Here is a 15543-nt window from a genome sequence, read left to right as displayed (position 1 = left end):
AGAGAACAGTCTGGAGTCTTTAACGATTTTCCGGGCCTTCCATTCACACCGCCTTATTTAGAGGTCCTGGATGGCAGGGAGCTTGGCCCCAGCGATGTTCTGGCCTATCCGCACCACCCTCTGTAGCGCCGTGCGATCAAAGGCGAACTTTTTGAGGATTTGAGGGAAACATTTTGAGGATCCTGAGGGGGAAGAGGCGCTGTCGCACCTTCTTCATGACTGTATGCGTGTGTTTGAACCATTCGCTGGCTAGCTGTAACAATGTATTTGAGAGACAAGTGCTCATTGTGCAAATGTATTTATATTTTCAATAAACATTGGAGACAAAATCTAGTTTACATGTTGTCAACAACCTAAGACAACCCTGTCTGTTTTGCCCCATAGTTGCGCACACGTTGGTTTTGTTGCTAAACCACTAACCTGTCTACAACACAACATTTTTTTGTGACATAACCATCAGTAGAGTTGAAAATGTGATGGAAACCCATTTAACTTGTATTGTTTTTATCCCATACAGGGGAATTTAACCGCAAATGTAATTTTTATGTGCACTATGTCATCACGCACAGCTTTTTATCCGCAACAAGTCCATTTAATGGAAACACATCTCTGGTGGGAAAATGCGCATATTGTTTTTATGTGGATTTTAGAATATTCGCATGAAAATCTGTCACCAATTGGATGGAAACCTAGCTACTGTCATAAAAGTTGTATCCTTCAAAAGAAACAATTCACAAAAATGTCGTTTAAAAAAAAAAATCCTGTATTGAAACATTGTTACTTTTCATCGAACCCAAAATATGTAAATAATAGAAAATAGTTGGAAAACAAAACAAACAAGTATTTTTCTCAATTGCATCAAAATCAGCTTATACTGTATACATCTGAAACAACTTGTAATGTAATCTTATTGAGCATCACTATTTCCCACGGTTCTAAATGCTGTTTTTAAATGGAACACACACTCTCTCACCTGACAACCACACCACTAATCCAGGTCCTTGCAGATGCTGAGCTTAATTCCACTCCCCTCCACAGTGGTGCCATTATGGGGCGACAGTGGCAAACTCTTGATGTGTTCCTCAGCATCATGGAGAAGTCCCCAGCAATGGGATTCCCAGAGAAGAATGCCCAGCCTGCAAAGGTATCCTCAGACGTCTGGTTGCCCTCTAGTATGGTGTGCCTCTCCTCGTGCCCATGGAGCACCAACTATACCTCCACCCCATCTGGGTCACCTACAGACAGCAAGCAGGAGAAGACCACATTGTCTCCCGCCATCGCATTCTCTTTATCGGGCTGCTACTGCACCATGAGGCCCCCCTCCACCACCAACTCCCTCCTCCACAGGGCCCTCCTCCCACACAACACCCTCCTCCATGAGGTCCCCCTCCTCCAGAACTCAAATCAAATTATTTTGTCACATGCGCCAAATACAACAGTTGTAGACCTTACAGTCCTTAACCAACAATGCAGTTTAAAGAAAATACTAAATTACTAAATAAACAAAAGTAAAAACATCTAAAATAAAAAAGTAACACAACAAAATAACAATAATGAGGTTATATAAAGGGGGTAAAGTGATAATAAACAGTGAGAAGCAGCAGTGTAAAAACAAAGGGGGATGGGGTCAATCTAAATAGACCGGGTGGCCATTTGATAAATTTTTCAGCAGTCTTATGGCTTGGGGGTAGAAGCTATTAAGGAGCCTTTTGGACCTAGACTTGGCACTCCGGTACCGCGAACCATTCGGTAGCAGAGAGAGCACTCTATGATTGGGTGACTGGATCTTTTAACAATTTTTTGCGCCTTCCGCTGACACCGCCTAGTACATAGGTCCTGAATGGCAGGAAGCTTGGCCCCTGTGATGTACTGGGTCATGCGCCTTACGGTCGGATGCTGAGTAGTTGCCATACCAGGTGGTGATGCAACCGGCCAGGATGCTCTTGATGGTGCAGCTGTAGAACTTTTTGAGGATCTGGGGACCCATGCCAAATCTTTTCAGTCTCCTGAGTAGGAAAAGGCGTTGTCATGCCCTCTTCACGACTGTCTTGGTGTGTTTGAACCATGATAGTTTGTTGGTGACGTGGACACCAAGGAACTCTCGCTCCACTACAGCCCCATCGATCATCCCGTTTGTCTTGCTCACGTTGAGGGAGATGTTGTTGTCCTGGCACCACACTGCCAGATCTCTGACCTCCTCCCTATAGGATGTCTCATCATTGTCGGTGATCAGGCCTACCACCGTTGTGTTGTTAGCAAACTTAATGATGGTGTTGGAGTCATGATTGCCCACGCGGTCGTGGGTGAACAGGGAGGGGACTAAGCTTAGTGATGAGCTTTGTGGGCACTATGGTGTTGAAGGCTGAGCTGTAGTGAATGAATAGCATTCTCACATAAGTGTTCCTTTTGTCCAGCTGGGAAAGGGCAGTGTGGAGTGCAATTGATATTGCGTCATCTGTGGATCTGTTGGGGCGGTATATGAATTGGAGTGGGTCTAGGGTTTCCGGGATGACGGTGTTGATGTGAGCCATGACCAGCCTTTCAAAGCACTTCATGGCTACCGATGTGAATACTACAGGGCGGTAGTCATTTAGGAAGGTTACCTTCGCTTTCTTGGGCACAGGGTGGTCTGCTTGACACATGATTCGTTCAGTGAAGACACTTGCCAGTTGATCCGTGCATGCTCTGAGTGCACGTCCTGGTCATCCGTCTGGGAATGCCTTGTGAATGTTGACCTGTTTAAAGGTCTTACACACATCGGCTACGGAGAGCCCTGCCACATCCGACGAGCGTCAGAGCTGGTGTAGTAGGATTCAATAGTCCTGTATTGATGCTTTGCCTGTTTGATGGTTCGTCTGAGGGCATAGCGGGATTTCTTATAAATATCCGGATTACTGTCCCGCTCCTTGAAAGCGGCAGCTCTAGCCTTTAGCTTGGTGCGGATGTTGCCTGTAATCCATGGGTCCTGGTTGGGATATGTAGGTACGGTTACTGTGGGGACGACGTCATCGATGCACTTTTTGATGAAGCCGGTGACTGAGGTGGTATAGTCCTCAATGCCCCACAAGGCCCCCCTCCTCCATAACTCCCTTCTCCTTCACAAGGCCCCCCTCCTCCACAACTCCCTCCTCCACAAAGCCCTCCTCCTCCACAACCCCCTCCTCCTCCACAAGGCCCTCCTCCTCCATGAGGCCATCCTCATCCAGAACTCCCCCCTCCTCCATAACTCCCTCCTCCTCCACAAGTCCTTCCTTCTCCACAACTCCCTCCTCCTCCACAAGGCCCTCCTCCTCCACAAGGCCCCCTCCACAACTTCCTCCTCCTCCACGAAGCCCTCCCCATCCACGAAGCCCTTCTCCTCCACAAAGCCCTCCTCCTCTGCGAGGCCCTCCTCCTCCACAAGGCCGTCGTCCTCCACAAGGCCCTCTTCCTCCACTGGGACATCAATACGGACATCAGAAGAAAGTGAAGTGTTTTCTGTCTCAGAGCCAGGCTCTGATAGTGCCGTCACTGTCGTGGTGTCTGTTACAGGACCTTCGGTATGGGCAGCATCTTGCATGGGGTTAGAAGCACCAGAGAATCCCCCCGGTCAACGAGAGAAACAGTTTAGACACACACACACGCACGCAACCAAATACCCACACCCACTAATAAACACACACACACACACCCTCTACACAGATATTGGCTTACAACAGTTCACACATTCTAGTAAGGACAACAAGGACACCATGGATTTACACAGACAGTTAATAGGAGAATAGGCAAACTTGAAAGACATCACAGCAGATCTGACATTGTCAAAATTCTAGAACTGAACTTAAAACATATCTGGAGTATGTGCTGCATGTTATTATCCTTTGCATAAGTAATACCTTTTTTGGAATATTTTCACATTTTGATATCATGATGGGATTTCAAAGGAAAGGTTAACGGCAACAAAAAAACTCAGGGGTGACTTCAAGTCATCATACACAGGCAGATGCCATACAACAACCTCCTCAACGCTATTAGGTCTTTACACATAGGCCCACACCAGTGGAGGCTAATGGGAAGAGCTATAGCAGGACAAGGTCATTGTAAGGGCTGGAATGGAATAAATGGAATGGTATCAAACATATCAAACACATGTAAACCACACGTTTGACTCTGTTCCACTGATTCCATTCCAGCAATTATAATGATCCCTTCCTCCTATAGCTCCTCCCACCAGACTCCAGTGGTCTACACTCGTTCATTCCACTTTTGCTGACAACAGCTGTACATGCTAGTCAGACGTTGCACTTGTTATTGTCTGTGACTGACTGCATTAACCCCACCAAAATAGATTAGAGAGTCTGTATCTGACAGAGCTTATGTGCGCCAGGCTTTTTAACTGCTGCATGGTTCCGGACTACAGCTTGACTAATGGGACCATACCCAATAACCTGTGGCAGGGGGAGCTTCATCCTGTGTATTGATCCAGTCCATCTACACTGCATCACCAGAGTGGACATTACTGTAAAGTGAAAATTCAGCTGTGTACCGATATCCCAATGTGTGTGTGTGTGTGCGTGTGATTGGGTATTTACAAGTGAAATCTATAGAGAAATCTAAATATGCACACTTTTTAAAATGTATTTCATGTCATTCACTTGTACACAATAATGTTTTTTCATAACCATATAATCAGAATCCATGTAAACTGGTACAAATTACATAACTGTTTGGTTTTTTTCAAATGTTTGTGTGCATTGTGAGTCACACACAATTATTTGTCAGTAGACAATTGTCTGTTTTGGTTGTTTGCTGCTCATTGGGGCTTGGTTTACTAAGATGCCTCATTTAGGTTAGAGCTATAATATGTCACCTCTGAATATGCACATTTTTATTTGTCAAAAGTCAATTATCATTTTGTTTATTTTCAGTATAACCTTACATCAGAAAGCACTGCTTTTGTATTACTCTACCTATTAACATAATGTGATTCCTGCTTCCCATCACACATACACTTGATGGGGACGGGTCATATTGCTGGCTGGAGGAAATATGATGCCGAAGGGTGGGTCTGTCCCACGGATCTTCCTACTCCCCTCTTGCATGACTATGTCGCCTGTCTTGTCTCCCACACCAAGTCAACTCAGTGTGGATTATCAGGGCTGTTGTTGGACTTTTTAACACCTCAGTGTTATCATTCATGGAAAGGGACACCCATGACATACTGTCCATGTAGCAGCAGCAACACCAGGCTAAAGTTACCTAAAGTTTTCCAAGCCAACAATTCGGCAGCCGTAATAACAAAATGGTATCAGACTAATTTTAAAGGCTATTGAAGGGAACAACTGGCTGGAGAAGGGTGATTGACCTATAACACATTAGAGCAGGGTGATGGTAATATCAGGGGTGAGGTCTATGCATCTGTGCTTATCGTGGCATTTAAGGCAATTTCAGTATAGTCTAATATCATGTATTTCTATAGAGATGTTGAAAAATGATAAACTATGCAATGTCTCAGGTGCAGAACATTGACTTTGCAAGGACCATCAGCCTCAGCCATTCACAGCACTGAGTGGAGGTCGGGATATCATGTCAGACAAATACATTTTGTTAATGTCCAACAAAGCTTTAGCCTACTGTTTACATCAGCACATTTACAAGTATACCATCCTCCCATGATGTATCGCAATAGACCATTTGAGCTATTTAAATTGTGTTGCCCCTTCCAAAGTAGTCTGGCGCAGTGGTGACACTTTCTGTCTGAGAATACGCGGCATGCATACCACCTCCATACGCTGCCACACGCTATCGCTGCCACTGGAAAGCATGCCAATTACCTTTTCAACACTGTCACCCAAGCCAATCTGGCTATCTCCTCTCATCAAGTCTGCTCCTCTACAATGACCGACATGTTGCTTTCCCATGAGGAGGAATAAAACCTAATCAAGCTCTCCCCGCCAAAAAAAACGTCTGGATTACAGGATATTACACTATACAAAGTTTTTGACTGAAACGGATATCACACCTATCAAAGCTTGTTGGATACCCCGGTACCACCTGGAATTCGCGGCCACGTAAATTCGGACTGAAGTTTTTCTAGTGTAGACGTGTCAACCGACCATAAACTAAAACAGATTGAAACGGATATTTGGTTTGACGTGGAAAATCAGACATATATTTCAGGAAAAACATAAGATAAATAAATAAAAATGATTGATGTTCCTAAAACAAAGGGTCTTTAGCCTAGTCTTCGAGGAAAAGGTGCTTTCACCGAATAAATCTTCGGTCCAGGTAAATGTAGGCTATGCACTTTTTTTCTCTCAAAGGTAAGCTAGATGCACACAATTTTACACAATGCAGGCTACTGAAGCAATCATAGGCGTTATGAGATGTAATTCTCTGGGAACAAGTTTAAACTGCAGAAGTGGTCAAAATATTGACTACCTTGTTTATTGCTATGCGATATCCCATTCATTTAGAATATTGGATTGAAACATGAAACATATTTACTTAATAATTGTTTAATACATTTGCATTGTTTGTTCAACCTTTCCCTTTAAACTGTGACTATAGCCTACAGTTATTTCAAGTTAATTTAATGAGAAGAAAATAGTGAAGTCAATATTTAGACTGCCTCTGCATTTTTAACTTAAATTCACTCACTATCGAAGAGCTGGGCTATATTTGAAGTAGAATGCCAGAAGACAAAGCCAACACTGGCAGTCACTCCAACAACGTACATTCTATCTCACTGTACGACTGGCGTGCTTGGGGACCGGGGTTTAGTTGGCCCAGATAGGTCTTCCCTAAGGAAATGACGGCCTTGTTTCTAAAAGCGACATATTAGAGGAAAGTCATTTTATTGTAAAACTTGTTAAAATCAAAAGCTATTACAATTGATTCCATTAATTGACTCCCCATGTCACTTCATGAGGCAGATGATGGTATAGTATTCCTAGTTGGTAAGACTAGTAAAATGTGTGTGTGTGCGTGCACTTGCAATCGATTTGAGCGCAAGTAGTGGAGACCTTTCAGACAACTTAACCTTGATGTCTTCATTATGATGAAGAACTGTCTGTGGGGGGTCAAGACAAAGAGATTCTTAAATTATATCCATGAAGTAGACCATCTAAGAGAGTACTCAGAGTCAAATAATATTTTCAAGGTCTTTCTCTCCCTGCTAGTTAATTGATTGATTATTGGCACCCAGATATACCCCTCATCTGGGGCGCCAGTCAGTCCTTGAATCAGTCCTGCACACCTTGAGGGCCGGATTTGAGAAAGGTGATGCTCCAACCGTACATACCGCTAGAGCAGCAAGCTAGCTTTTCGTATGCAGTTCATTCGGGAAGTATTCAGACCCCTTCACCTTTTCCACATTTTGTTAAGTTACAGACTTATTTTTTGTTAAGTATCCCTTATCAATCTACACACAATACCCCATAATGACAAAGTGAAAACAGGTTGAGAAATTTTTGCACATGTATTACAAATAAAAAACAGAAATACCTTATTTACATAAGTATTCAGACCATTTGCTATTAGACTCGAAATTGAGCTCAGGTGCATCCTGTTTCCATTGATCATCCTTGAGATGTTTCTACAACCTGATTGGAGTCCATCTGTGGTAAATTCAATCGATTGGACATGATTTGGAAAGGCACACACCTGTCTATATAAGGTCCCACAGTTGACAGTGCATGTCAGAGCAAAAACAAAGCCAGGTTGAGGTTGATAGAATTGTCCGTAAGAGCTCAGAGACAGGATTGTATTGAGGCACAGATCTTCGGAAGGGTCCAAAAACATTTCTGCAGCATTGAAGGTCCCTAACAACACAGTGGCCTCCATCACTCTTAAATGGAAGAAGTTTGGAACCACCAAGACTGAGCAATCGGTGGAGAAGTTCAGGGAGGTGACCAAGAACCCGATGGTCACTCTGACAGAGCTCCAGAGTTCCTCTGTGAAAATGGGAGAACCTTCTCTGCAGCACTCCGCCAATCATGACCTCAGACTGTGGCGAAGGTTCACCTTCCAACAGGACAACGACCCTAAGCACGCAGCCATGACAATGCAGGAGTGGCTTTGGGACAAGGCTCTGAATGTCCTTGAGTGGCCCAGCCAGAGCCCGGACATGAACCCGATCGAACATCTCTGGAGAGACCTGAAAATAGCTGTGCAGCGACACTCCCCATCCAACCTGACAGAGGTTGAGAGAATCTGCAGAGAAGAATGGGAGAAACTCCCCAAATACAGATGTGCCAAGCTTGTAGTATCATACCCAAGAAGGCTTGAGGCTGTAATTGCTGCCAAAGTGCTTCAACAAAGTACTGAGTAAAGGGTCTGAATACTTATGGAAATGTTATGTTGAATTTTTTTTTATGATACATTTTCTAAAATTTCTAAAAAACCTTTTTTTGCTTTGTAATTATGGGGTATTGTGTCTAGAGTGATGAGGAGAAAAAACAATTTAATCGATTTTAGAATAAGGCTGTAACGTAACAAATTCAAGGGGTCAAGGGGTCTGAATACTTTCCGAATGCACTGTAGGAGGCGACAGTTGACTTCAGGCCTTGACAGAGGTGACATTACCATGCAAGTTTAAGATGTTCAAATCAAATCAAAGTTTATTTGTCACGTGCGCCGAGTACAACAGGTTACAGTGAAATGCTTACTTACAGGCTCTAACCAATAGTGCAAAAAAGGTATTAGGTGAACAATAGGTAGGTAAAGAAATAAAACAACAGTAAAAAGACAGACTATATACAGTAGCGAGGCTATAAAAGTAGCGAGGCTACATACAGACACCGGTTAGTCAGGCTGATTGAGGTAGTATGTACATGTAGATATGGTTAAAGTGACTATGCATATATGATGAACAGAGAGTAGCAGTAACGTAAAAGAGGGGTTGGCGGGCGGTGGGTGGCGGGACACAATGTAGATAGCCCGGTTAGCCAATGTGCGGGAGCACTGGTTGGTCGGCCCAATTGAGGTAGTATGTACATGAATGTATAGTTAAAGTGACTATGCATATATGATAAACAGAGAGTAGCAGCAGTGTAAAAAGAGGGGTTGGGTGGGGGGAACACAATGCAAATAGTACGGGTAGCCATTTGATTACCTGTTCAGGAGTCTTATGGCTTGGGGGTAAAAACTGTTGAGAAGCCTTTTTGTCCTAGACTTGGCACTCCGGTACTTGCCATGCGGTAGTAGAGAGAACAGTCTATGACTGGGGTGGCTGGGGTCTTTGACAATTTTTAGGGCCTTCCTCTGACACCGCCTGGTGTAGAGGTACTGGATGGCAGGCAGCTTAGCCCCAGTGATGTACTGGGCCGTACGCACTACCCTCTGTAGTGCCTTGCGGTCAGAGGCCGAGCAATTGCCGTACCAGGCAGTGATGCATCCAGTCAGGATGCTCTCGATGTTGCAGCTGTAGAACATTTTGAGGATCTCAGGACCCATGCCAAATCTTTTTAGTTTCCTGAGGGGGAATAGGCTTTGTCGTGCCCTCTTCACAACTGTCTTGGTGTGTTTGGACCATTCTAGTTTGTTGTTGATGTGGACACCAAGGAACTTGAAGCTCTCAACCTGCTCCACTACAGCCCCGTCGATGAGAATGAGGGCGTGCTCGGTCCTCCTTTTCCTGTAGTCCACAATCATCTCCTTAGTCTTGGTTACGTTGAGGGATAGGTTGTTATCCTGCCACCACCAGGTCTCTGACCTCCTCCCTATAGGCTGTCTCGTCGTTGTCGGTGATCAGGCCTACCACTGTTGTGTCGTCTGCAAACTTAATGATGGTGTTGGAGTCGTGCCCGGCCATGCAGTCGTGGATGAACAGGGAGTACAGGAGGGGACTGAGTACGCACCCCCGGGGAGCTCCAGTGTTGAGGATCAGCGTGGCAGATGTGTTGCTACCTACCCTCACCACCTGGGGGCGGCCCATCAGGAAGTCCAGGATCCAGTTGCAGAGGGAGGTGTTAAGTCCCAGGATCCTTAGCTTAGTGATGAGCTTTGAGGATACTATGGTGTTGAACGCTGAGCTGTAGTCAATGAATAGCATTCTCACATAAGTGTTCCTTTTGTCCAGGTGGGAAAGGGCAGTGTGGAGTGCAATAGAGATTGCATCGTCTGTGGATCTGTTTGGGCGGTATGCAAATTGGAGTGGGTCTAGGGTTTCTGGATAATGGTGTTGATGTGAGCCATTACCAACCTTTCAAAGCACTTCATGGCTACGGACGTGAGTGCTAAGGGTCAGTAGTTATTTAGGCAGGTTGCCTTTGTGTTCTTGGGCACAGGGACTATGGTGGTCTGCTTGAAACATGTTGGTATTACAGACTCAATCAGGGACATGTTGAAAATGTCAGTGAAGACACCTGCCAGTTGGTCAACACATGCCCGGAGCACATGCCCTGGTAATCCGTCTGGCCCCGCAGCCTTGTGTATGTTGACCTGTTTAAAGGTCTTACTCACGTCGGCTACGGAGAGAGTGATCACACAGTCGTCCGGAGCAGTTGATGCTCTCATGCATGTTTCAGTGTTGCTTGCCTCGAAGCGAGCATAGACGTGATTTAGCTCGTCTGGTAGGCTCGTGTCACTGGGCAGCTCACAGCTGTGCTTCCCTTTTTAGTCTGTAATAGTTTGCAAGCCCTGCCACATAAGATGAGCGTCAGAGCCGGTGTAGTATGATTTAATCTTGGCCCTGTATTTGCCTGTTTGATGGTTCGTCACAGGGCATAGCAGGATTTCTTGTAAGCTTCCGGGTTAGAGTCCCGCACCTTGAAAGCGGCAGCTCTACCCTTTAGCTCAGTGTGAATGTTGCCTGTAATCCATGGCTTCTGGTTGGGGTATGTACGTACAGTCACTGTGGGGACGACGTCCTCGATGCACTTATTGATAAAGCCAGTGACTGATGTGGTGTACTCCTCAATGTCATTGGAAGAATCCCGGAACATGTTCCAGTCTGTGATAGCAAAACAGTCCTGTAGTTTAGCATCTGCTTCATCTGACCACTTTTTTATAGAACGAGTCACTGGTAACCATTACCTCAGTGGTGGAATAAGATTTCCAACACAGTCCATATTACTGAAGCACTTCACTGAATGAAGACTGAAGACTACTCTCCATATCCTTACCACACCGAAAGAACAAATAATGTATATACTGAACAAAAATATAAATGCAACATGCACCAATTTCAATGATTTTACTGAGTTACAGATCATATAAGGAAATCAGTCAATTGAAATAAATTCAATAGACCCTAATCTATGGATTTCACATGACTGGGCATAGGCCCACCCACTGGGGAGCCAGGCCCAGCCAATCAGAATGAGGTTTTTTCCCCACAAAAGGCTTTATTACAGACAGAAATACTCATCAGTTTCATCAGCTGTTGGATGGCTGGTCTCAGACGATCCCGCAGGTGATGAAGCGGGATGTGGGGGATGTGGTGGTCCCGGGCTGGTGTGGTTATGCGTGGCCTGCGGTTGTGAGGCCAGTTGGACGTACTGCCAAATTCTCTAAAATTATGTTGGAGGCAGTTTATGGTAGAGGAAGCAACATCTCTGGTGGACATTTCTGCAGTCAGCATGCCAATTGCACGCGCCCTCAAACCTTGAGACCTCTGTGGCATTTTGTTGTGTGACAAAACTTCACATTTTAGAGTGGCCTTTTATTGTCCCCAGCACAAGGTTCAGCTGTGTAATGATCATGCTATTTAATCAGGTTCTTGATATGCCACACCTGTCAGGTGAATGGATTATCTTGGGAAAGGAGAAATGTTCATTAACAGGGATGTAAACACATTTGTGCACATCAATTGAGAGAAATATGCTTTTTTGTACATATGGGAAAATTCTGTGATCTTTTATTTCAGCTCATAAAACATGGGACAACACTTTACATGTTGTGTTTATATGTTTGTTAAGTATAGTTATCATGTGGTTTGACTGTGTCTCTCTATTGTTGCTGTTCTTTTGCACAGGACCTTCAAGTGGATCTGTGAATAGCCAGAATGAAATGGGAGAAGTTTAAGCCTCCAGAGCCAGATGATGCCATGTGCTGTTTTGAATGTGATTTGGACCCACATGGATGCTGCTGTGACTGTGACGATCTGGATGAAGCTTGCAGCAGGTGAGGTGGGTGGAATGGGAAGGAGGATCATGGCAGGACTCAGCAGTCCAAGTTCACGTCTTACCAGGGCTTGACTTGGACTGAAATATTTGCCAGTACTCATTTTGGGTGCTGGTACTGTTTATATTTAGGTTCATGATCTCCACAATACTTTTGAGCTAATATTCTATAAAAGGAACAGGAGCTCTTGCAGTAGAACATTTGAGGTGCCAGTATTCCGCTCCGGTGAGCTCCTACCCAAGTCAAGCTCTTGGTCTAACCCCCTGCCCTCTCTGTTTCCTCTCTGTCATCCCTGCACTCATGTATTTTCCAGGTGGCTGAAGGGTGAGCCTCAGAAACCTGACTGTGCGTTGCCTGTGTTTGGTGCAGTGATGGACCGGCTGAGGTTGAGACTGTTATCAGGGGACAGGCGGGTGGAGATCTCCATGGTCCCAGCTTTAGTGCTGCTTCCCATGCTACTGCGGCTGGCAGCCCTGCACTTCCTGCTGGGCCTGGTCATTCTGACAGCCCTGCCTGGCCTGGTGCTGTGGTACTACTACGCCACACACCGGAAGAAGGGCCGCACCCTCTTCTTCCTCAGCCTAGCGCTCTTCTCCCTAGCCTACATGTACTTCCTCTTCATCACAGAGATCCTACCTCGTGGGGACGTAAGTCACCTGCAGCTGGTGACCGTGACAACGGGTGTGGTTCTTACTCTTATCTCTCTTGTGCGCACAAAGATGGGGCCAGGCTTCGTGCAGCCTTCCCTGGCTGACACGCACAGCACCAGCACCAATCATTACCAACTGTCTGACAAAGACTCTGCCTCTCAGAATGGAGTGGACCAGTCAGTGTTGCCAGCCCCCCCAGCCAGACCAGTGGAACAGCAGACACAGTCGCTGACAGTGAAGGGGGGCAGGTGTCCTCTGTGCAAAGTGGTGCGTCCCCCTCGGGCGGGACATTGCCGGATCTGTGGAGGCTGTGTCCAGCGCCTGGACCACCACTGTATCTGGTGAGTTTCATTAAACACCTTTGTCTGTTGTGGAGGATCAGTCATTTAGTACACCATTATTTGTTCAACAACAGGATGACAGAAATACCTTTCTGCAACACTCAGCTAACCACAGCGAAATCACGTCTGACTCTACTTCCCTGCTATATACACATGCAATATTTTAATCTCTCAGAACCCCCACAATTATATTCGCTCAACACTTCTCTTCAACACAAAATCATGATCTCACTAAGTGTCGTACTGTCAGGCCAAGAAGACGTCACCAAAGCAGACCAGGCTGTACAGACATGTGTAGGGCCCACAGGGGTTCACCCTTCAGCAGGGTGAGGCGACCTCAAACCAGGACAATCTGTTATCTATGGCATTTAGATAGATGCACCAACACAACCAGACACATTTAGAGCACATAGTCACATTCTCTCACATTCATGCTAATTGTACTCTCACATGCAAACACAGCAGAAGTCTGTCATTTGAACTGAGGGTGTCTTTGTGTGTCTGTGTCTCTGTTGTCTTGTGCATCACTGCTGAAGCAGGATTAACAGCTGTGTGGGCCAGGCTAATCATCGCAGCTTCCTGCTGACCCTGCTCCTCTTTCTGTTGACCTCTCTGTATGGGGTCAGTCTGGTGCTGCGCAGCGTGTGTCCCCAACAGAACCTGCTTACCGCCCTACTCTACTGCCCTGGTGTCTACAGTCAGTACAGGTACACTACGGTACCTGGTATTTGCTTAAAATGTACACACATTAAAATGTATTACACAATGACAATTGTAATTACATAGTAATTACCTAATAATTACTTTTGGTGTATTTAGGATTCTTTGAAACAAGCACCACTAAATTGCCTGCTATTTGGCACCAGGTAGTTACCAAATGTTTTGAGTTATTTAAATAAGTACAAGAAGATTTACTTAAAGAATCAGGTAACTAAAACCAACTGAAATAGAACTGAAAGATAAAACGTTATGCTGATTTCTAAGTGTAACTCTGCTCATGCTGATGTTTTTCCAGCTCAGCCCTGTGCTTCACCTGTGCCTGGTACAGCAGTATTGTCACAGCAGGCCTGCTAAACCTGCTGGTGCTGCAACTTATCAATATCAGCTACAATGTGACAGAACGGGAGGCACAACTTGCACTGCGGAGGAAAAATGGCCAGAGTCGTCCGTGTGGCCTTGTTGACGACACAGGGGTCTACTCACGTGGCTTCTGCCAGAACTGGGCTGAATTCCTGGCAATGGGAGAGCCTGTCGATAGACCATCCTCCGTCCTCACTGACTTGGTTTAGCCTTGGCTTAACACCATGCCACTGCCTAAGCAGGTCAACATTGCTGGGTTTCAACTGTGTGGCTTTAGGGACTGTGAGCTGCTCTGGATCTCTAGGTATTGCAACTCAGAGGTGTTCATTTTTAATTGTTATATACCTCTACATTCCAAACACGCCAGGTAGAGAAAATAACCATGATCCTCCAAGTTGTCATGGATCTGACACTCTTAATATTAGTAGTAAACATATAAAGGGTTTCTCTGACTAATAGGATAAGTTTTAACCTCTTACAAATATCTGTTTGATTTTGCTGTCTCTATCTTTTCCAAAATGATGTCAAGATTTGTAACCATGGTAGACTAAATAGCAATAGATTAATAGAAATACATGAGTTAGAGAACATGTTTAAGAAACTGTAGACTACTTATTGACAGAATGCACCTGACCATAAGATTACTTCAAAGGGAGGAAAGATGTACATGTTCTGCCAGACATGACACACATCCTCTCACCCACGCACTCTTTGTAGTTGAAGTGCTATTATTGTTAAGTTTTAATGTACAGTACATTACTTATATTTCAACTATCCTTTTACTTCTATTAGACTAAGACTCATCTTCCTTTGTATCTTGTTTGTTTGTTATGTGAATAAAGCATATCTTATCTAATGGCTAAGAGTGGGAGACAATGTGGATTAGTGGGACATAAAAAACAGTCGACCAGGGCTGCTGTGTTCAAAGGAAGTGGCTAGAAGCTCAGTAGGCCTTATCTGTGTCATCCCGGCAACAAACCTACAAACACACACACACACACACACACACACACACACACACACACACACACACACACACACACACACACACACACACACACACACACACACACTGATTGTATTTCTTGGTGTGCCTTCTGTGTTTCTTGTTGGACCCTTCTCACTCTCTGGCGTTGAATCTGTCATTTCCTGTCATTTCATAAAGCTCAGAGATGTTCTCCATCCCCCCCAACATTGCTGTATTTCCCATCATGAGTGTCAGTACTAAAGAGTGTCTGCTTGTCCACTACTGGTCCTCAGCACCACTGGTCCTCCTGCTCCTCTGTTCTGGTAAGAGACCCACGTTCCCACTGGAGAGAGACTGTGTTAATAAATGTGTTATTAGACATTTTGTTCTGATAAGGTAT

The 15543-nt window shown here is 45.0% G+C and overlaps 1 protein-coding gene across 1 annotated transcript; it reads left to right on the top strand.

Moving 5' to 3' along the window:
* Positions 1 to 11986: 11986 nt before the first annotated feature.
* On the top strand, positions 11987 to 14385 carry LOC120021098 (palmitoyltransferase ZDHHC23-A-like). Its single transcript, XM_038964739.1, has 4 exons — positions 11987 to 12105; positions 12419 to 13096; positions 13636 to 13803; positions 14112 to 14385. The coding sequence occupies exons 1-4, from the start codon at positions 11987 to 11989 to the stop codon at positions 14383 to 14385; spliced, it is 1239 nt and encodes a 412-aa protein (XP_038820667.1).
* Positions 14386 to 15543: the final 1158 nt, after the last annotated feature.

Source organism: Salvelinus namaycush, chromosome 26 (assembly GCF_016432855.1).
Source record: "Salvelinus namaycush isolate Seneca chromosome 26, SaNama_1.0, whole genome shotgun sequence".
NCBI lineage: Eukaryota > Metazoa > Chordata > Actinopteri > Salmoniformes > Salmonidae > Salvelinus > Salvelinus namaycush.
This window is presented reverse-complemented; position numbering and strand designations above follow the sequence as displayed.

Bases quoted from the DNA above. Each gene is read 5' to 3' on its own strand.
- LOC120021098 (XM_038964739.1), top strand. From the start codon at position 11,987: ATGAAATGGGAGAAGTTTAAGCCTCCAGAGCCAGATGATGCCATGTGC. The intron at 12,106-12,418 runs GTGAGGTGGGTG...TGTATTTTCCAG, and splicing joins CTGGATGAAGCTTGCAGCAG to GTGGCTGAAGGGTGAGCCTC. The intron at 13,804-14,111 runs GTACACTACGGT...ATGTTTTTCCAG, and splicing joins GGTGTCTACAGTCAGTACAG to CTCAGCCCTGTGCTTCACCT.